The 22,988-nt window shown below is 36.6% G+C and overlaps 2 protein-coding genes across 2 annotated transcripts; both read right to left on the bottom strand.

Moving 5' to 3' along the window:
• Positions 1-598: 598 nt before the first annotated feature.
• LOC121988353 lies at positions 599-2,945 on the bottom strand. Its single transcript, XM_042541723.1, has 2 exons — positions 1,670-2,945; positions 599-1,599 (listed from the first exon to the last, which is right to left on the bottom strand). The coding sequence occupies exons 1-2, from the start codon at positions 2,881-2,883 to the stop codon at positions 933-935; spliced, it is 1,881 nt and encodes a 626-aa protein (XP_042397657.1). The 5' UTR covers positions 2,884-2,945; the 3' UTR covers positions 599-932.
• Positions 2,946-17,179: 14,234 nt separating this feature from the next.
• Positions 17,180-22,247, bottom strand: LOC121990458 (L-Ala-D/L-amino acid epimerase-like). The gene is made up of 7 exons (XM_042544587.1): positions 21,611-22,247; positions 19,501-19,611; positions 19,202-19,418; positions 18,660-18,993; positions 18,469-18,530; positions 18,228-18,300; positions 17,180-17,402 (listed from the first exon to the last, which is right to left on the bottom strand). Exons 1-6 carry the CDS (start codon positions 22,139-22,141, stop codon positions 18,230-18,232), a joined length of 1,326 nt encoding a protein of 441 aa, XP_042400521.1. The 5' UTR covers positions 22,142-22,247; the 3' UTR covers positions 17,180-17,402; positions 18,228-18,229.
• Positions 22,248-22,988: the final 741 nt, after the last annotated feature.

Raw genomic sequence — 22,988 nt, 5'->3', positions numbered from 1 at the left:
ACTCAGTCAATAAGTCACTGCAGTCCAGGTTGGAATGGTAATGCTGCTGACTCCAAACGCCTCTGCTGCTACCTCTGTACAAGTTTATCTATATGTAAATATAATGGTTAATGGACCTGCAGCATCACCACACTGAGGAATCGAAGTCAGCTTCCAGTTCAAGTGATGATGATAGTAGACACCAACCTAGTTTCATTTCAAAAGTGAACAAAGACGAGCAAAAGACTACATGAGCCAGTGATGCTCCTCTTTTCCGGAGGCCCACCATGAACATAGATTGTGAGTAGGTATAGTAGCACAATTCTAATGGAGAATATGACACAACAAGATCCAATCAAAAGAAATAAAACAAGGAAGAATTTCTAGTAGAGAACATGACCGCCAACTTACTAAGCTGCTCCTGGTGACATGGATAGCACAAACAATGAAGATCATACAATTCAAGTGGGGAAAAAAAAACCAACACAGAACACAGATAAACTTGTTTATACTAACACAACTATAGACTATAAATTTGCACGCACAACTTAATGCACAAGGATATGATGCAATTAAAATTCAGAAAAAGTGCAAGATCACCAACTGAAAAACAAGATCATCATAAAACAAGGATTCAACTATGTCTATGTCTGATAGATAAGAATAACAAAAGATTATATATGGTTTATTGTAACTCTAGACTCCCTTATGTACTCTATATGGTCTCATAACATAGATAACCTTAGAACGACAACCCATTCTAAATCCTGCACTTATTCCTATAGCGTTCGAACCCCAACAAGAACACACTGATCAAATTATATAGCTAAATTAACAGAACACAAGTAATATACTATCCAAGCATAGGAGTTTGTTATAATTCAGATCACACCCAGCAAAATCTCCTCTCTTTTTTTCCTTCTTCAGCTTTGGCTGGAGCTCACTGATCAAGTTCATGATGCTCTGGCTAACTTTGAATCAGCTGGAGCCACTGAGTTCACAGGTTGACCCTGAGGAGCAGTTGATAGAGTGGCCTGAGAGTAGTACATCTGAGGGCCGGTATTATCAGTAACAGCAAGTTGATATCCATAATTAGCTATTGTCGCCGGGGACTGGGAAAGATGGTGCTGCTGCACCACATGATACCCCATTCCTAAGGTGTATGGGTGGGCTTGATCGGCGACTTGAGGAATGGCACCACCCAGATCAGGTTGCACTCCCCCCAAGTTGTATGATGGATTTGCACGAACGGGGTAGACATATATGGGAACCTGGGGGCTGTGGTGATGAGCTTGTGGCGGTTGCTGGAACGTTTGGGTTCCAACATGAAAGTAAGGAGGGACAGGGATCATACCACCGGTGGAAGGGTGTTGGATGTAATAAGAATTTACTGGGATATACTGTTGTTGTTGATGCTGCTGCAGCTGCTGTTGTTGATGCTGCAGCTGCTGCTGCTGTTGCTGAAGAAGCTGGGGATGGAGCTGTTGATCTTGAAATTGCTCCGACAATTGCAGTTGGTAGCCTGCAGCATCTGTGGCAGAAACAGGGATGTGATAGCTGGGATCAGATGGGACTGGGAGTTTTCGAATTGGATCAGAGGTGGCATTTGGGTACATCGATCTGAAAAAGAGAAAATTTCTTTTATAAACCTCCAAAAAAGTGTTGGCTTGATTGAGAAAACGATCAATACCTAGTAGAACCCAAGTCGGGGGTGAAAGCTTCGATCTGGGTTGGTTTTGGAGGCTGCAGTACCGGCTTCTCGTCGTCAGAGGAGAAAGATCTGCTAGGGTGTTCGGAGGGGGCGATGGGCATGATGGATGTGGCTGAACCAGAAAGGGGGATCGGCGGTGGAGCTTGGGGCTGGGTAACGCTAACGCCCGAGGGCTCCTTGAAATCGTCATCCAGCCTTTGCTCGCCGCTGCCGGCTGTGGCGGCTGAAGATAAGTTCATGTGGGTGAAGTTCTCATCGAGCCCGGCGATCCGCGGATCGGAAGGGCGGTCATCAGTGCGGACGCGGATAGGCGGGAGGTTGGAAAGCGACGGAACGGAGGAGGCGGATCCAAACGAGGAAGTCGTGTCGAGCATCGGTGAGTCTGGCACAGAGTGGACGTCCTGGCCCTGGCGGGCGAGCTTGCCAGATGAGTCCGGGCGTAGGAGGACGAGCTGCTCTGGGCGTTCCGACTGGGAAGCGCCCGCTCCGAGCCCTGAGGAGGCGATTGCAGTACCGCCGCCGTGCGAGTGCGCGGAAAAATCGTCCTCAAGCCCTAGAAGGCAGTTAACGGAGGCAGATTCGGTGGACATGCCGCGAGGGATCCCGTCAACTCCCATTCCGGCCATGGCGCTATTGAGCGCATCCACGAACCAAGTCTCCGACTTGGAGTCATCAAGCAAAGAACCGATCGAGGACGTCGGCGATGTGTCCGGCTTAGAAGGAAATAAGAACAGCCTCAAGCGGGAGGAGCGGGTAGAGCCACCGCCGGGACAGACGGATACGGCGGAGAGAACGCGGTCGTACTCCTCGATCATATTCTCGAGGTCTTCGTCGGTGGAGACGGAGATGAGAGAGTCCAAGTCCTCGTTAGGGAGCTGGTACTTGAGGGTGAAGGAGCGACCGCCGGTAAGGGTCCGGGAGAGCTTGGCGGAGAGTTCAGCGAGGGAAGAGTGGCGGTCGACGACGACCATGCGGGTCTCTCCGCCGAGGTAGCATAGGGCTTTGTCGGTGGGGCGGGGGAAGATGCGACCGCCGAAGCTGCACATCAGACGGAGGCGGCCCGTGGGAGGGAGAGGGGAGTCGTCCCACTGGTCGCCGGCGCGGGAGCGAGGTGAGGAGTCGACAGAGTCGGCGTAGCCCAGTCCGCCTCCGCCTCCGCCTCCGCCTCCAAACGTGGCTGCTGCCGTTTCCATCAGCGGATGGAGCGGGGGATGGATCGGGCGTGCGATGAATGAGGAAGGAGGAAGAAGGAATGTTTTTACGGCTGCGCATATATTTATTATAATTCTTGGGGTGAGAATATCTCTATTTTTTTTCTCTTCTTTCCAAATAAACAATGGGCGTTCCATTTAGCAAAAAAACATATATTATTTTACCCTAATTAAGAATGTGCCCCTCTGCTTCCTTGTTTACTTCGATGGCGAGTGATGGAAATTTTTTTAATGGAATCGATCTTAATCAGCGATATTGGATATCAGATGCGTGTCCATCAATAAGAGGGAAGAGGGTTGAGTAAACACTTTTCTATCATTTCTACAAAACGATAAAAAGTAGATGACCTAGACTCTTGGACTTTTAGTCATCATCTATCATGACTAAAAATCAAGTGACCTTTAATCTCATGAGGCCTCCTTCTCCAAGGGGGAGAAGGTTGAACCATTGCTTTCTCAAGTTATCCACTTAAGTATAAAAGAAAACCACTCTTAAATCTGTCTGTGATCCTCGTCTATAATGAGCAAGGAACTAATCACATTTTTATTCACAACACCAACTAATGCTTGCCTCTCTTGGAGGTATAGTTTCCACTTAAGTTTAAAAAAGTACACAGCCTTTAACTCATTTTTGGTGCCTTTTGTCATTAGCAAACGTCAAGCAAAACCTACATGGTTTGTGCCCAAGGTAAATCTAATGTGGTTTAGTTTGCAAAACGATAATGTTGCTTAACTCATAATTATTAATATTATTTTTTTTATAATTCAAATACCTAGGTCATCCGATCCTATTAATGTTAGGGGTGAGTGACGTTCTCCCTAATTTACATACTAGATAAATCTGAAAGCACGGGCAAATTCTAACATGGTGGTCTAATATCATTAGTAGTTTGAGCAGGACCGGTTTTAGATATAAACCATTAAAGCATATGCTTAGGACCCTAATTTTTATTGAGACCCATTATATTTAATATATTAAATATATTTTTATATATTTTTTAAGAAAATGAAAAAAAATATAGTCCACGTGATAATTTATATAATCTCATTTTCTAAAAATAGGATCATTATTTTTAATATATTTTTATATATATATTTTTAAAGAATGGAGCTCACATGATTAAAAATTTACATGAACTTATTCTCTATCAAAGCTTCGTATAAAAAGCTCATTTTTTAATATTTTAAATTTATTCTCTTCAATATCTCTGAATTCTAGCCTTCCTTTATTACATTTCTTTTTCGTTGGTAACACTTTCTCGATCAATAAGAACATAAATTAGAATTTTTTTTATCTTATCCATACAATGTAAAAAAAAATGTTAATTTTTTTTAGTTTTCCCTTTTCGCCTTTTTTTAACTCCTCTTTGTGTTTCTCTCACTCGATGAGATTAGGGAAGATAAATCACACCTAACACTATCACGGCGATTTGATTGGTGCTATTATGTTCTTTGCTTGATTAAATTCAAATGTTAATGTATTCATCTGTATTGTGTCTGATCGAAATAAAGAATTTTATTATTTTTGAGCAATAACAAATGATATACCTTTAGTATTTGTCCATTTTACTTCCTTGATAGACATTAAGTTTAATTTTTATTTAAATATATTTATAGTCATAAATTGTTTAATTTCCCCTTTTGTCTCCATTTTATCATTTATAATCGTTTTAATTTAGGTGATGAAAAATATAATTTATTTTTTCTTTTACTTTGTGTTCAAAAAAGACTCTCATTTAGTTCTTAATAAATGATAATAAATTGTATAATCTTAGATTTTTATTTTCTACATATTATATTGAGTTTTATCATTTTGTACATGTATTTTTTTTATTTATTTTTTGTGCTTCATGGATTATGATAAGTTGAGCACGGGAGTAAGATTTTTTATTTTTTATTGTTGTTCAATTTAATTATCCTTCTTGTAAAGATTGTTCTCTCTCTTTCATTTAATTAGTAATTAAACATACTTTCATTTTTATTTATTTTTAAATATTTCTAAATACACTTATTTTTGACTAAGCTAAGTAAATTATACACTTATTACTTTCTTGAGATGTATTATTATATCTAATACTAACATATTGTTTAATATCATAAAACTTATATTTCTCTGAATTAGATTATTAAAATTTAAATATAAAAATTTAATTAATAATTTTACATCTCACAGGTGAGAAAATTAAATTTTAAATAAATTTTTTAATTAATATTTTAATTTGTTAAAAAAAATTAAACCATCATTTTTTTCCCCCCAAAGTCCGAATATTTGTTAGCTGTTGGTCAAGTCCATATGAAAACAGGTAAGAATTCCTTTTAAAAAAAACAACGTCGGCCTAATTATTTTTTTTCCACCTAGAGCCTCTAATAGGATTTACCAGGCCCTAAGTAGTTATAGCAACTTTGGCCAAAAACTATTATAAATTTTGATAAAAGTGCTATAATAATATTGAATAAGTAGGTAGAGCAGTTTTAATTAAATCAGAGTGCGTAGTTTTAACCGATATTAAAATATTTTAATCAATATTAATTTTTTTTTTTGACTAATATTAAAGTAATTTTGACCAAAACTACTATTATAATAATATTAGAATAAAAATATTGAAAAAATAAAAATAAATAAATATCCTTTTAATATTTTCTAATGCTCTTTTAATATTCTTTTCCTGATAATAAAATAAGGGACACGTTTCTTTTATTTTTGTCATAAAATAATTGAATACATTAATGAATGCTAAAATTTTAAAACTTTCTCCTATATCGATGTATAACATACAAAAGATTAATGTGATATTAATATTAAAAAAATCATTGAATATTTAGGGCGATTAAATTTTAAGTTAGGTAAAAGATGATTAGACTAATGCTAGACGTTTCTCGTAATCCATCTTTAAATTATATAAAAAAGATAAATTATAAGATTAATTTATAGACAATTATCAGTGATTATAAAAGGGAAGGATTTTTTTTTTTTTTCAAAAAACATAGCTAATCGAAAATGAATCTCTACATCTACCACTCTTTAGTCAGCTAGATATCCAAGTTATACTTATATTGGGTAACGAGAGATCCAGATGGCTTGTTAGTACAGTAAAATATTAAAAATATAGCAGTGAAGATAGCAATTAATTGACCTGAGAGGAGGAACTGACTAGTTCTTGAGTATGCCATGGATATCATGGATTGAAGGATATTGTGGCAGAAAGTTAGAGTTGATATATATTCATTATCGATCAAATATATTATTGGTGTGTGTTATCAATTTGTATTTTACATAATATCAAATTATATTATACTCGCTATCAAATTGTATCTTAGGTGTTATTATCATATTATATTTTAGGTGTTAATGTGTTATTAAATTCTATTATAGGCACTATCAATTTTATATAGGTGTTATAAAATTATATCATAAATGATAAATTTAGTTTACATCATTCATTAGTCTTGAAAGTGAGCCTCATGAAAATTTCATATTGGCCATCAAAATAAATCAGAAAGCACTCACGTTAGACATCTAAAAATCTTAACATCCTTTGGTTACGTGCTTCATTTAAAAATTATATCATAAATGCAACTAAATTATATGGTACTGGCAAAACTCAAAAGGTCATTATTTATAGAATTGCTAGATGGACACCCCATTTTCAATTAAAATTAAATAGGCATCTCATTTCATATGAACGACCTAAATATTCTTGTAACATCTGATCACTCAGTTGCGTAGAAATTACATGCTGGCTTCTATAATGTATAGAAGTTATATGCTAGTTTTTAAATGACAGATCATGATTATATAATATTCATTTGAAATATAATAAATGTCATGGAGTCCACGTCGGTTGTTTACTCATTGATATATTATTTTAATTAAGTTATCACTCAAAGAAATAAAATCAAAATAATATAAAATTACTGTTGTAGAAGTCAACAACTAGCTTCAACACGATCGATCGTGATAGGATAATATTTATTTGAAATGTACTGAGTATTATGGAGTCCTCATCAGTTGTTTTGCTTGTTGAAATGTTGTTTTAATCAAATTATCACTCAGAGAAATCAAATCAAAATGATATAAAATCATATAGTAGAAGCTAACTACTAGCTTCTACATGGTGTAGAAACTACATGCTAGTTTCAATACGACCAATTGTGATCAGATAATATTCATTTGAAATGTAATAAACATAGTCATGGACTCCCCATCTGTTATTTTACTTGTTGAAATATTATTTTAATGAAGTTATCATCCAAAAAAGTAAAATCAAAATGATATAAAATTATTATTGTAAAAGCCAGCAACTAGCTTCTACATATTATAAAAGCTACATGGTAGCTTCTATATGACCGAGTGATCATATAATGCAAGGGCATTTTGGATAGCTAAAGCCAAATGGTTTTAATTGGAAATAGGACACCCATATGGTAAAAATGCAAATGTTGGATGCCTTTTTAATTTTTATCCTATAACTTACCCCTAGGTTTCAACATTTCCCACTATTCCACACTTTATTTTTGCAAAAAAGGCACCCTCATCTAGAGCCGTCAATTTGAGTTGAACACATCGGGTTGGCTCACCTCACCAGATAATTTAAACTAATTGGATTAAAAATTTATCAACATATTTAAAAGTAGGCCTAAATGAGTCAACCCACACTAGTTACAAAGCCAGACAAGCTCGGGTTGGCTCATAGATTGAGAAGAAAAATAAAATAAAAAACTTAAAACTAAAATAGAAAATTCAATGGACTTGTGGAATAACTTGCTTAATCTGCAATTCAAACTTAAAAATTCCAACATTTTCTATTTCTTTTATTGGCTCATGGCTGACCCGCCTAACCAGTAATTCACCTTGGATTGAGTTGGAAATTTCCTAGCTCGCCAGATTGGTGGGCCAGCTCGCCTAGGCCCATCAGATGATGAGTTTTTGACAAATCGACTCGTTTGATAACTCTACCTCCTATTGGGAGATTATTGGTGCAATCGTCCCTAGTGTTGGGACCGATGTGCCCGCTAGAGGGGGGTGAATAGCATTTCGTCGCGCTTGCGTCAGTTTGCTTCGTCTTGTTGTTATGCAGTGGAATACTCGAAGACAAACACTCACAATGCTAACACCTAGGGTTTACTTGGTATCCACCTCAAGAAGAGGTGACTAATCCAAGGATCCACACACGACACACTCCTCCACTATGAAACACTCCTTCTCGGTCGCAGCCGGAGGCGGAGAAGCCTCGTACAAACTCACATAACAACACAAACAAAAATACAAGAAGAGAGTACAAGATACAAATAACAAAACTACTTCTTCTTGCTTACTTGTTGCTTGTTGTTGCCTCTTAAATCTTGAGAGAACACTCCCAAGAGCCTTCAAGAACTGGCGGTGAAGGTCGGAGAAAGTCGCTGAAGATCGCTGTAAGCTCGCAGGAAAGAAATCGCAAAGATCTGCGGAGAAAACGCTCCGCCCAGGCTTTAAACAGTGCTCTCAATCGATCAAATTCATCCCCAATCGATTATCACGTCAGCACCGCTCCATCGCAGTCGTCCATCACCTACATCCTGCGCAACGGTCACTTCCCAATCGATCGACCGATTGATTGGGACTTCCTGAATCGATCGCCTGATCGATTCAGAACCCTTCAGTGCTCTCGCATCCGCGTGAGAGCTTCTGCTTCCCAATCGATCGCCCGATCGATTGGCAGCTCCCAATCGATCGCCCGATCGATTGGGAAAGTCTCTGTGCTCGTGATTTCGCATCCCAATTGATCGACCGATCGATTGTGCCTTCCCACAATCGCAGCACAGTCCAAATTGATCGACCGATCGATTTGGACCCTGTTCAATCGATCGCCTAATCGATTGACCACTCTGAACTTGACTCAAACTCAAATCCAAAGTCCCAAACCCAACTTTCGGTCAACCGTGACCTGTTGGGTTTCCATGCCTAGCATTTGGCCACACCCTACCAACCTCGAACTAACCTTCTAGCCTCCTCCATCAGCTTTGCGTCCCTCGGATATCTCCCCATCCTTCACGCCTTGTCTTCAGGAGCTTCCTTCGGCCTTATCCTAGTTGTTTGGTCTTCCTTGCCAAGTCATACCAGGACTTACCTTGCCAAGACCACATGCTTGGACTTACACCCTTTGCTAAGATCACACTTAGACTTTCCAATTGCATGGCTCCTCACCAGGACTTTCTCCTTTGCCAAGATCACACTTGAACTTTCCAACTGCCTGACTCCTCACCAAGACTTTCCACTTGTCTGGCTCCTCACCATGACTTTTTCCTGCCTAGCTCCTCACTAGGACTTTTCAAATGCCTAACATCCAGTTAGGATTTTCTCAGTCAAGTCTCCTGTCAACCTTGACCTACTTGACTTGTATTCTCATCAACCTGGTCAATCCTTTGACCATCTCCATAACCGGATGATTGCTCCAGGAATCTCCTTATATTGTCAAACATCAAAACTCAAATCCCAACTCAAGCTTGACTCAACTCAAGCTTAGTCAAACTGGTCAACTTTGACCTAGGGAAATTGCCCCAACACCTAGATCAAGATTGACCCGTTTGACTTAGCTCGAGTGGAGTCGAGCTTGAGTTCGATATTTGAACAATATGTTGTGGACAACCTATTTAGATAATATGTTGTGGGACATATGTGAGAGAGATCAAGTAGGTCATGGAGGACCAGTATTTGATTGATAAAGTCCTAACTAGGAGTTAGACAATGGTAAAATCCTAAATAGGGTTAGGCAAGGGTAAAGTCCTAACTCGGGGGTTAGATAAAGGAAAGTCCAAGTGGGTCAAGAATGACCGCATGTTGACAAGAAAAGTCCAAGTGGGTCAAGGAGGACCACACGTTGACAAGAAAAGTCCAAGTGGGTCAAGGAAGACCGCACGTTGGCCAAGTGGGTCAAGGAGGACCACACGTTGGCAAGGAAAGTCCAAGTGAGTCAAGGAGGATCACTCGTTAGCAAGGAAAGTCCTAACTGTGACTAGGCAAGCAAGTCCAAGTGTATCAAGGAGGATCACACGTTGGCAAAAGAAAACTCTAACTGCGGTTAGACAAGAAAAAAATCCAAGTGGATCAAGGAAGACCACACTTGGTGATCAGAAGTCCAACAAGAAGTTAGTAAAGTCCAAGTGGGTCAAAAGGTTGACCGAACACTTGATGGAGAAGTCTCAATAGGTTACGGTTGACTAAAGGTTGGGTAAGGGAACCATGTACTCAATTGAGTGAGTTAGGGTTGGAGCAATCGATTGGCTCAGGTTTCAATCGATCAGTGGATCGATTGAGAGTGCTATTGCGAAGAGGCATGGTGAATTGATCGAGTAATCGATTCAATTGGAACCCAATCGATCAGGTGATCGATTGGGCACGTTTTCTTCACAATAGGCAGTGATTTCCCAATCGATTAAGTGATCGATTGGGAGGAGAAAATCGCGACAAACAGAGAGTGGTTGGATCGATTGGCTGATCAATTCAAACCTTAGAATCGATTGGCTAATCGATTAGGAGAAGATCGTTGCGAGGTTTGATGGATGGATTTGCTCGAATCTGACATGACAATCGATTGAGGGTAAGACCAATCAATTGGGAGTCATAGATCGTGAGATATAAAGGCTTTGACGAGATTTAGACAGCAACACTTCTTCTCTGCTTCTTCTCCACTCTTCACAGCTAATCCTTAAGCTTTGAAAGACAAGTGTTGCTGCACTTTCCAACCGATCAAGAGGTGTTTACAAGATACAAGAAAGCAAGCAAGGTTTTCATTTATATTGTGTATTTTTCTTCTTGTATGTGAGCTTGTACGATATTTCTCCACCTTCGGAGTGTTTCCGAGAAGAGGTATTTTCATAGCGGAGAGCGTACTCTGTGTGAATCCTTAGATTAGTCATCTCGTTGAGGTGAATACCAAGTAAATTCGGGTGTTAAACATTGCTTCGTGTGTTTTCCGCTGTAACTCATCATCGACGAAGCAATTGGAACTAATCACCCTCCCTCTAGCTCACCGGAGCGTCCTAACAGATGGTATCAAAGCGAGACCGCTCTTTATTAGACTAATTGCTGAGAGAACAATGAGCTAGAGGAAGGAGACATTGAAGCTTGAAACCCTAATTTCAAAATCAAGAAATTATCATCAAAAGAGCTCAAGTTCAAAAATGGAGTTTGAAGATGGATTCGGATATGATATCTGAACACCTCCACCGTTCGAAATTGGAAGATTCGACCTTTGGAAATCAAAGGATGAAAATTTTTTTATGATAGAGATAAAACAATGGTTTGCTCTAATAGAGGGATTTCAAACTCCAATTGATGGAAAAGGAAGCTCCTCAAGAAGAAGAGATGGACCCAGGAACAAGTCAAGAGATGCGAGGTCAACAAGAAGGTAACCAACTTATTGATTAATTTAGTGTCAAACACCATCTTGTATAAAATTGGGGAATATCAAGATGCCAAGGATCTATAGAGAAAATTAACAAAAACTTATGAAGATCCATCCTCCATGGAACGCAACAACGAAAGCAAAGAAGGAAACTCTTTGTTTCATATGCATGAGAATTCGGAGGTTGAAATATGTTCAACATCTGAGGAGGAATTTGAAGAAGTATCCACCTCAAGGATTGAGGGGAAGCATAGACCATTGACATTGAAACAAAAAAAAACGTCATCATTATCCAAAGTCAATGAGGGAAACAAAAAAAAGCGTCATCATTATCCAAAGTCAATGAGGAAGAAGAAAATGACACCTCTACAAGCACATATTGTAAAGGTATATCAATTTCGTGCATTAAAAATAAAGATCATATTATGTTTTGAGTGTAGAGAAAAATGACACTACAAGAACAAATGTCCTAAATTAGAGAAGAAGGATCAAATGGCTCTCAAAATGAAGGAGAAGCCAAAGGAAGTCGGCTCTATGGTACGCAAGGACAAGGAACACATTGCGTGCTTTTCTTGCAATCAAAAGGAACATTACCGGAACCAATGTCTAAGGGGAAGAGATCCAACCAAGAAGAAATGAGGAAGCTCAAGTCAAGGGGGAGCTTCCAAGAATAACGCTAAGGTACTATTAGTTAATGGTATTTCTTTGTGTCATGATAAAGAGCATGCTAGATCTAAATTTTATCATTTCAATTATATTTATCATGAAAATAGGAAACATGATAAATCTAAGGTCAATTATAAACTATTTCATACTAGGACTGCCTCATATAAGGTTAAGAAGGTATATATATATATATATATATACCTAAAAATAAAAATGCTCAAGAAAATCAAGAAAAATTTAAATTTAAGAATTTAAGGAGAGAAAATTAAATCTTAAGGTCAAGCATTGATAAATTGAAGAGAATTCTAGAGAAAATGACAAATAATGTTATAGAGTCAAAAAAAGCAAAATCTAGGGATAGATAGGCAAGAGTCATTCAATGACAAGAAAGGTTTGAGATACAAATCAAAAGTCAAGGAGAATGTGCCCTCATACCATAGAGCTCCATATAACTATGGAACTAACCCTAAGTCTAGGAAAGTCATTAAGAAGGTCACAAGGGAGGTTATCCCTAGAGTTGACCGTGAGGAGACTAGTGTAACCAAGGCTCCTAAGAAGCCTAGGAAGGTCATCAAGAAGGTATCAAGGGAAGTTATCCCTAATAAATACCTAGAACACCCAAGGAGCATTAATATGTTTTGGATTCCTAAGAGTATGTTCTCTACACCCTAGATGAGTTTAGAAAGTGTCAACTCTAATTAGAAGGGTAGTTAACTCAACCTTGGTAAAGTTGACACTTTGGGGATATTTTAAGGTATTGCTACACCCTAAAAAGGAGGGATTAATGTTTACTCTTTGGAAGAGTAAAATGTGCCAAAAATTAAAGATTTGGACTTAATTAAATTGACACAATTAAGTTAAAAGTTAAAGAAATGTCAAGTTGAAATTTTAATAATTTCTTTAGGAGATAGGACAACTAAGGATTATTTTTAAATTTAACGACTAGTTAGTGATACTTAGATAATCTAGGTATTTTCTTTATGTTAAAATTATCATGATTGTGTGTTCATCATATGTCATGACATCATATTTAGCATTCATATATGTTTATGAAAAGTGTCATATGTCATGTCTTACCTACATCATTATTCATGATAAATTTTCTTTTGACAAATATGCATTTGATGTATGTCATGCTCATTTTCATACATTATTTCAAATTTCCTTGTAATTAAGGATAATGACATCAATTGACATCCTAGGTTGGATGATCTAAGTTTAAATGTCTAGATAGATGTACATGATCTCTTAGTTTTAGGAAAAATCTATTGTACATTTCACAAGAACCATAGGCTTGACTTGTATGTATGTTTGAGACACACTAGATACAAGTGAGATGTTAGGAGGATCAACAAAACTCATGTAGTTGATTTAATGCATTTTTTTAGTTTAAGTTTCATCTTAACAATAGATTATGATAAGTCCAATCATTGGAAAAGTTAATGTACAAGTCATGCACATTTAAACCTAAACATAGTTGGAAATTATATTTTGAAAATCATTTCAAAATTACTTTGAAAAAACTTTGATAAAGTCTATCTTTTGATAAAAATCACTATTAATTAGTTGGACACAAGTAGAGTGAAGCATTGAAATTTTTAATGGTTTCTAATTTTGTATCAATCTTTGAAGATATGAACTATTTTCATAAAAAAAAAACTATTTTCCCTTATAGTATATAATATAAATAATGTCTATATAAAATTTTATGATTTTTCGATAATCGTAGAATTATTTAGGGATTTTTGAATTTCGATAAAAAAAAAGAAATCAGAAAAATTCAGAAATATTAATCGATCAAGCAATCTATTCACCTAGGCGTGAATCGATTGGTCAATCGATTACAGATCATTTCCGCGAGCACAAAGGCCCACGGAATCGATCAAGTGATTGATTAAGCACCCCCTGAATCGATCAACTGATCAATTTAGGTGACTTCAATCGATTGAAGCCCAACTTCAATTAATTGAAAAGCTGATTTTGACTTAAATGGTCTGATTTCAGTTCATTAAGCCACGTTTAGTTGTGTTAACTATCTTTAACTCTAAGAAATGTATTTATAAGTATTTAAGGGTAATTTTCTTGATAACAACAAGAAAGGAATGGTTAAATAGGACTAACTTAAAGTTTAGGAGGAGGTTTAGTTTTAAAGTTGAATTTTGAACCTCAAAACTTCAATTTTGGATTTCCTAAAGGTTTAGAAATTCGAAGTCATTGTTGATGTAATGATAGATGTTTGGTGCATGTTTTTAAGGGGAGTTCTTCCATAAAAGACATTATTTAAATTTTTTTTGGGATAAGGAAACAATGGAAGGTTGAAAACCTTCATTGTTATGAATGCTTAAGGTTGAGAAATGAAGACAATGAAAGATTGGAAATCTTCATTGTAATGAATGTATGCTCTAGGGTGAGCATACGATATATGCTCAAGGGTGAGCATACAATATATGCTCAAGTGTGAGCATAGGATACAATGAAAGGCATAAGACTTTCATTGCGTTCCTTTTACAAAATTGACTCTTAAAGAGTTTTTAATGCGTGTCAAAGAAGGGGGAATTGTGGGGTTTAAGTTAGAAATCCACATTCACGCTTCGAGTATGGGATGAAGTTGGAGTTGCGCTAATATGGGTTAGCCTAACTTAAACGTATTGTCAAACATCAAAAAGGGGGAGATTGTTGGTGCAATATCCCCCGGATCAAGGTTGACTAGTTTGACTAAGCTCGAGTGGAGTCGAACTTGAGTTTCAATGTTTGGACAATATGTTATGGACAACATATTTGGACAATATGTTGTAGGGCATATGTGAGAGAGGTTAAGTAGGTCATGGAGGACCGGGACTTGACTGGTAAAGTCCTAACTAGGGGTTAGGCAATGGTAAAATCCTAACTAAGGTTAGGCAAGTGTAAAGTCCTAACTACGGTTAGGCAAGGGTAAAGTCCTAACTCGAGAGTTAGGTAAAGGAAAGTCTAAGTGAGTAAAGGAGGATCACACGTTGGCAAAGGAAAGTCCAAGTGAGTCAAGGAGGACCGCACGTTGGCAAGGAAAGTTCAAATGGGTCAAGGAGGACCACACGTTGGCAAGGAAAATCCTAACTGCGGTTAGACAAGCAAGTCCAAGTAAATCAAGGAAGATCGCATGTTGGCAAAGAAAAACCCTAACTACGGTTAGGCAAGAGAAAAATTCAAGTGGATCAAGGAAGACCGCACTTGGTGATCGGAAGTTCAACAAGAAGTTGACAAAGTCTAAGTGGGTCAAAAGGTTGACCGAACACTTGGTGGAGTCCCAATAGGTTACGGTTGACCGGAGGTTGAGCAAGGAAATCCTAGATTCAATTGAGTGAGTTAGGGTTGGAGCAATTGATTGGGTAATCGATTGGTCCAAGTCTCAATCGATCAGTGGATCAATTGAGAGTGTTATCACGAAGAGGCACGGTGAATTGATCGAGTAATCGATTCATCTGGAACCCAATATCGATTGAGAGATTGTCGTGAGCAAATAGAAGGTAACCCAATCGATCAACTGCATCAATCGATCATGTGATTGATTGGACGTGTTTTCTTCATGATAGACAGTGGCACAGTCTAAGTTTTTCTATGTTTTAAATTTATCTAGTAGTTTTAACCAAAATTATCGCAATAGCTTATATAGGTCAAATTACACAAATAATTAGTCTATTCTACTCCCTGTATCCAAATTTTTGTTTTTCAAATTTGGTTAGTTTAAGCCAATTAGTATTTTTAATCAAAATTGGCTCATGCACCTAACATGATCAAAATTCACAAATGATCCATCTATTGTATTCCTTGAAGTTCTTAGTGTGATTCTAGGTCTTTATTTTTCACTTTTGATCAGTTTAGATTTATATAATAATTTCAGTTAAAACTCGAATCCAAATTTTACATTGTATTTCTTAGAATTTATGGAGTCATTCTATGCCTTATATATATAAGTTTAACTAATTTTGATTCATATAATAATTTTAACTAAAATTTCTACCAGCACTCGAACCATCTAAATTTTACAAATGAAAACTCTGTTGTGCCGTTTAAACCCAAACAAATGTTCGTTAGATGTTTTGTCCAAAAATTACTATAACTATTTTACCTCAATTGAAGATTCTAAGTAGCAAAATGTGATCTAGAAAGTCCTTGAAATCCACTCATGCACTTGAACTACTAAATAACTCCAAAATGTCCATTGTTCAAATTTGATCAAAATTGTAATATATTATTTTACCTCAAATGAAGATTTTAAAAGGATGATGTGTCACCCATACTTTAAGAACTATCAAAGACTCTAGATATCAATGTAGTAGTTTTGGACAAAGCTGTTATACAACTTATTTTGCCTAAATAAAGATTATTTTACTTTAAACATTATGAGTGGAAGCCTTAGGAGTTCACCCATACTTTTTGAACTATAAAAAAAAAGTCTAAAATATTTATATAACAATTTAGCTAAAATTATTACACTATTTTTGCCTAAATGGAGATCCTAAGTGAATATATGTGTTTTAAGAATCCTTTAGAGTCCATTCATGCTTGCCAAATTATTAAATGCCTCCAAATGTCTATGTAATAATTTTGATTACAAATGTTATATTAATTATTTTGTCTTAAATGAAGATTTTAAGTGGATACATATGTTCTATATATTGAGAATTTGTGTTTATAAGAATCGAACAAATATTATATGACTAAAAAAAATAATTAGCATAAAATGACTTTAGCTCTTCGAAGGGCTCTCAAATGCTTTGGAAATAAAGTTTGGTTAGCATATGCCTTTAAACATAAAAAAAAAAAAAAAAAAAAAAAAAAAAAAAAAAAAAAAAGAGATTGAGTGTTGCTCTATACAATATCCAATTTTTTTTTTTTTTTAGTTGACACCATATATCTAATTTACATCGATTAATCCTGGAGGGATCGGTCTGATTTCACGAAAATTTTTTACCAACCACTAGAATAAATCAAAAAGCACTCGCAGTGTAAGGCCCATCAGCTCAACATTCTTAGATTAACTGCTCATTAAAGAAAATTTTTCCGTTAATTCATCGAAACTAAAACTTGATCCTTAGATGGACGATATCCTACCGTTATTTATAGTGATGGTTGTGGTCAAAGTTATAATCATATATTAACTATTATCAAATCGTTGACCTTTCCTCTTTGCAACATACAAGCATTTTGAAATAATTCAAAGATAAATGTTTCTAGGTGGCAATATAATGTATGATTGTTGAATCTCTTCATTATTTTATCATTGTTATCTAAATCATCCACATGAAAGATGAATTAACATAAATGAAAATGTCTCACAAGCCAGATTAACATGATAACTACATGCAACTTATAGATTTGAAGTGTCTGATAACATTTTCAGAGAATGTTACCTCCATCGATACGATATCCATGTCCACCAGAAAAATAATCAAGAAGGTCAACTGCCCACCTCTGCAAATTTACATAACAGATAATAAATTTAAATTTTCAGTCTTCAGAAACAAGACTTTGCAAAAGATCATGTGTTGGGGAAAGTGATGAAGAATCAATGATACAAAACAACAATGAACATTAACAGAGATCGGTACCTATACAATCGCACATAGAATAAGTGGTAGAATGGATAATAGTTAAATAATTTAAGCAAAGCAAAATTCTATTGATGAATATTCATGAGTACTCACGAAGAAGAGGGTAAAACAAAAGAAAAGGAAAAAAAACGAATTTATTAATTGAGACGAAAACAACCAATAGGATAGGACCAAATACTAGCATCAATCAAATGGAAACAAAAAAAGAAAGAGGAATATTTCTCCCACATATTCCGTAGATGCTATCTGTCAAACATTGTTTAGTGATATATTATTTAGCACTGATAGTTCTTATCTCAATTAGCCTTATCTGTATGGCTTGTAAGCTTGTTTGTGTTTATCCCAAATGACCCCACATAAACGATGGTGACATTTTTCTGCCATATGCTTGAAGGTTTTTGGTCAATCTGTCAAATGACCCATGTTCCTGTTTATTTAGTAATATGCCATCAAAAGAACAACTCGAGTAGGCTGTAACTTATTAGTACAAGTTTGCCGAAACTAAATGACTTGAATAGACTAGGATTTCTGTAATTTTGTGTATCAAAAGTCTGGTCAACTCCACAGGAAGATAAATCATTGTTGAAAAGAAGATAAATTTGTAACTTAGATTAGTAAAAATAACTTTAGAAGGTGATAGCACTATAATGCATTATCTTCCTAGTTTGATAAGAATTAAACTCACCGTCAGACATTGCCCCAACAGAGGAAGCCACCTTGGCCTCTTGAATTGTCGAACTTGTACACTGAACCAGAAGCTACAAGAAAAAATTTTAAAAAAAAAATATCTTTTAAAAGAACCTTCTTTATCCAACTTTAGAAAATCCAGTCTTTAACATTAAGAATAAGAAGAGAAACAAGGAGCCTCAATAATAAGGGAAAGCCTAGAGATGCTGTATGAAAATTCAAATTAGCTACATGTGTACCTTCATAACCTTGAATAACAGGATCTTCAGCAAGAAGAAGTGGTGTGTCAAGATCAATGAAACTGTAACATTTACACCATCATCCAAGTGGGATTAGGAACATGGTATGACTTTGAAACCATATAATAAAAGAGATGCCAAAACGATGGCTTTAATCAGTTAAGGATAATTTAACCAAAAAATAGGCTTGCCTGAAGCAACCAAGGCCAGCAGCAAGATGACCAGCAAAGCCCATTGCCAGTCTTGTTTCAACCATTCCACCAATCATAAGAGCAATGCCTGCTTCTCTAGCAATATTGATGACCTCAAACGCACCAATAACACCAAGCTTAGCAAGTTTGATGTTGATTACATGTGCAAGACTTCCCTGTATAATTTTATTAGCATCATCCACACTCCTGCAACTTTCATCAGCAGCAACAGATACACCATATTTATCCTTTGCAACATGGCTAACAAGATGGAGACCTTCCCAATCATCTCTATGAACAGGCTGCTCAAATAGAATAGGAGTGACACCCATAGCTGAAACAAAATAAATATAGATCAATACAAAAGAAAAATAAAGATCAGAGAAAAGCCTATTATAACTCACATTTCAAGAGGATTCTCTAAATTTGACATTTTCGTTGTGTCATGTGACAAGTTAACAGGACATCAAAACTCGAAAGGAAAAAAACACCCAGGCAATTCCTAGATATGTAGGCTAATGCCAAGTAGAACTTCAACTTACCATGAAGCTTATCTAGAACTTCAATTGCTTGATGAGCCTTATAGCCTTCATTTGCATCCAAAACAAACAAACAATCAGGATGAACTGATCTAATTGCTGTTAGAACTTCAATATCCGAGTTCAAGTCCTTCCCCACCTTCAGTTTCAATGTGCTAAACCCTTGTCTACAATACTTAGCAGCCAATTCAGCAGCTTCACTTGGAGATACAATTGGAATCTTAAAGTAAAACAAATATTTAGATATTATGAAGAAAGGAACAGCTGAGTGATAACATTTTGTGTAAGAAAGAGGATTTAACTGTTATGTCTGTTGTAATAGAATTTGATGCTCCACCAAACAATCTCCAAAGAGGAATTCTAATACTATTAGCTGCAGCATCAATCAGTGCCATCTCAACTCCTGCTCTTACCTAATTTCCAAAGAAAAAATTATAATAATTAACTATTTTGACAAATCAATGTTATACAAAGTTTCAAAAACTAAAGGAGATGGTACATGAAACCACAGCTACAAGCCACATCTCCCAGGGTAAGTAGTATAATAAAATAAGGATGAAGTGAGAAAAGCAAAATTCAAAAGGTGGTACAAGAAAATTATCATGCAAACCCATTGCAATAATTAACAACTCCATGAAGAAACAATAGGCTGAAAAATGTGAAGCACCAACATCCACACAATTAGGAAACAGGCTATGAAAGGGAGATATGTTAAGACATAACGACCAGAATCTCATTTTAGAAAGAACTGCAAAATTACAAAATGTCAAAATTTGTTATCTAGTTGAAGCACTGACAAATTTACTCTCTTTAAAGGAAATATTATCTCCCTATAATGTAAAGGATTTATTAACCTTCTCCCAATGTCAGACAGCCAACACAAGTTGCATAAGTTCACTACAGAATGTAGGAAAGAAGACAAACTTAATTCAATTTTAGGAGCCTCAAGGAATAGGAACAACAATAGAAAACTAGGGATTCCTGTCAGTGCAAGAATAAAAAAATATATATATATAACAAGTTAAAATCCTTTTTATAAACCCTAAAAGGCTTTTAAAAATGGGTCAAAATAATTTAGTGGGCTGATTCAACCAAACTCATTCCAACACAAAAAAATCCCTTGGAAGATAACCATTTCAATGATCTTAAAACTTTTATTGTGAAAGTTGAATAGCAACAATATATCATATGCAATAATTAAGTCCCAATGGTTTGATGCAATATGACCATGCAACTGAATCTTACTTCATCAGTGTTCAATCTAAAATTCCAACAAAAAAAAAAACATTTAAGAAGAAATAACCATTTTATTGAAAGGTTACAACCTTTTTCATTAAAACGTTTATTTTACAAACAATTCCATGTTGCATGCATGAGGATGCACACCTGCCGAACCTAACTCATGCTAAAGCCCAAACATAGCTTAGCACACACGTGCAAGCGAGGTCAAGCCTACCCATGCCCATACATACCAACATCCGTGCACTATACAGAAGAGATACATTATATGAATTTCTTTATAAACCTCATGTCTTCTCTTCTCCCAAATGTGGGTCTAAGCAAAAACAAGGAAACTATGGTCTATTGAAATTTCTTCTCAAACCCAACCCTCACAAGTGAAATAGATGTTACGATATTTGCCAGAGTAAGAGATTGCTAGGCATTTTTCTACTCCAAACCGAAGATAAATTCCAAAATAATTCTTCTACTTAAGGAGAGACTCTCCAGGTTATGCTCACATTCTATTCACTGCCTTAGCAAGTCTATATCATTTGTCAGTTTTCATTGCTCTGAGTCACAAATTATTCTGCAGAGAACTTTGAGTGCACCTTTCTTAGATGTTGTGAGGACTTTTAACCTTTCATGATCAATGATCAGTGATGCAAAAAAGATAAGATCAACAAAATGCTGAAGCGCAGAAATATAGAAAGACAGAGAAATACACAAAAGGTAAGATCAACAAAACATGCATAAATTTTATATTGTCATGAGGTTTGGGAGAACCCATCAAAGAGCTTGATCCTCATATGCTTAAGATTTTGGAGCTTAGCAAGAAAGAATACACATAGCATTGATGAGGGGAAAAAAAAACTGGTTTCCTTAACACGTGATCTTAAAAACTGAAGCACAAATTCCCACAAAATTGTTAAGCCTGGGAATAATTAAACACGCTTTGTATGGAGATTATATAATTATTGAAGCAAGTTGACGGTTAGTGGATCTGCATCCAGACGAGTTCAACACCAATCTAGACTTCTTCCTAAAATGCGATTTTGACTAGGAAGCACAATCTATTCTTTTCTCAATAAGTAGAATTGATCACGAATAAAAGAGAATGGAGATTAGCTTTGAACGGTATAGTCCAGGAAACAGACCTATCGAACAGGTAAATAAGTTGTCTTCCACACTCACCGAAGCGAAATCATGACCCGGAAGCAAGCGGCCGACTTCGCGAAGCACATCTCCGAGCGTCATAGGCAGGCTCTGAACGAGGGCGCTGCAGGCCGCGGCGGCAGCTGCCAGTGCAGCGGGCTGGTCCTCCGCGGTGACCGAGGGTAGCACGGGGGCCTCTCCCCATCCCACACTGCCATTGCGCAACTGCACACGGACGGCAACATTTGCCACGCGGTCGAGCCGGGAGGAGGCGATAGTGAAGGGGCGCGCAAGGGGGACGTCGAGGGGCCGGCCCTCGGCGCGAGCCACGTCGATGGTGAGGCTGTCTTTGAGGCTGTCGAAGAGGGACAGCATCATCGCAGCCGGCTGCCGCTTGGGCGGAGGAGGGCGGGTGGAGCTGTCGGCGCAACGGAAGAGGAGGAGCTCCCGACGAGGAGGATGCCAACAGGGGCTGGCCTTCCTGCTGCGGAAATCGAGATCATGGGGGATGACAGAAGAGACGGAGGTTGGGGCGGAGGAGTAGAGGGCGGCAGAGCGGAAAGGATCCATGGCCCCGGTTCAGTTTGTTTGAGACTGGTCAACGGCGATTGATTTGGAAAGGAGGAAAACGACGGGTACCCTCTCTGAAGCAGTTTGAAAGCCCTTTATAGTAAGGGCATGGCGTAGGGACGATACGAGGTTTATCCTAATGCATGACCTCTCTCTATATTCATAAACTTGACACTGGAAGAACCGCAGCGGATCTTTTTTTTTTTGAAAAAAAAAAACCTTTATATTTATATGTAATATTCAAAAGTTCAGTTTTTTATATAACATAAGTTTTTGAAAAAATTAAATCACGGTTAATTTTAAAATTACTAAATTATATATTTATTTTTTATTTTATTTCTATTAATCAATTAATTTTTTTATTATTCGAATCAATTTTACTTTATATAGAAACATTAAAATTTTAAATAAATCAATTGATTAATTTTTTTTTATCGAAGTAAATTTTAGATAAAATCGATTGATGAATCAAATGATCTCAAATTGACATGAAATTAATTTTCATATGTTCGACTACCTCTCCTGATTATATCCATACTTCAAATGCCAATTTAACTCAATATATTAATAGAAGTGATTTTGTTGAACACGAATATATTTTTAAAAAAATCAATTTGCCTTCAAAATATTATTGCTCTCAATATATTGAGTCACACTGATATTTGAGGATATAGATATAATCAGAGGAGGTAGACGAACACATAAGAATTAGTTTCATATTAATCCAAAATCATTTGGTCAATTAGTTGGTTTTGCCCAAACTGACTGATAGACCAAATGCCCTTAGATTGATATGAAACCATATCTTATGTGTTCATCTACCTTTCTTGATTGTATTCATACCCTC

Source organism: Zingiber officinale, chromosome 6B (assembly GCF_018446385.1).
Source record: "Zingiber officinale cultivar Zhangliang chromosome 6B, Zo_v1.1, whole genome shotgun sequence".
NCBI classification, from domain to species: domain Eukaryota; kingdom Viridiplantae; phylum Streptophyta; class Magnoliopsida; order Zingiberales; family Zingiberaceae; genus Zingiber; species Zingiber officinale.
The sequence above is the reverse complement of the archived record's forward strand: the minus strand, read 5'-3'. Positions and strand labels throughout refer to the sequence as shown.

Excerpts from the sequence above, each read along its gene's own strand:
- LOC121988353 (XM_042541723.1), bottom strand. The coding sequence starts at position 2,883 with ATGGAAACGGCAGCAGCCACGTTTGGAGGCGGAGGCGGAGGCGGAGGC. Across the intron at positions 1,600-1,669 it reads CCCGACTTGGGTTCTACTAG|ATCGATGTACCCAAATGCCA; the intron begins GTATTGATCGTT and ends TCTCTTTTTCAG.
- LOC121990458 (XM_042544587.1), bottom strand. The coding sequence starts at position 22,141 with ATGGATCCTTTCCGCTCTGCCGCCCTCTACTCCTCCGCCCCAACCTCC. Across the intron at positions 19,419-19,500 it reads CTATTACAACAGACATAACA|ATTCCAATTGTATCTCCAAG; the intron begins GTTAAATCCTCT and ends TTTTACTTTAAG. Across the intron at positions 18,531-18,659 it reads GCTGGCCTTGGTTGCTTCAG|TTTCATTGATCTTGACACAC; the intron begins GCAAGCCTATTT and ends TAAATGTTACAG.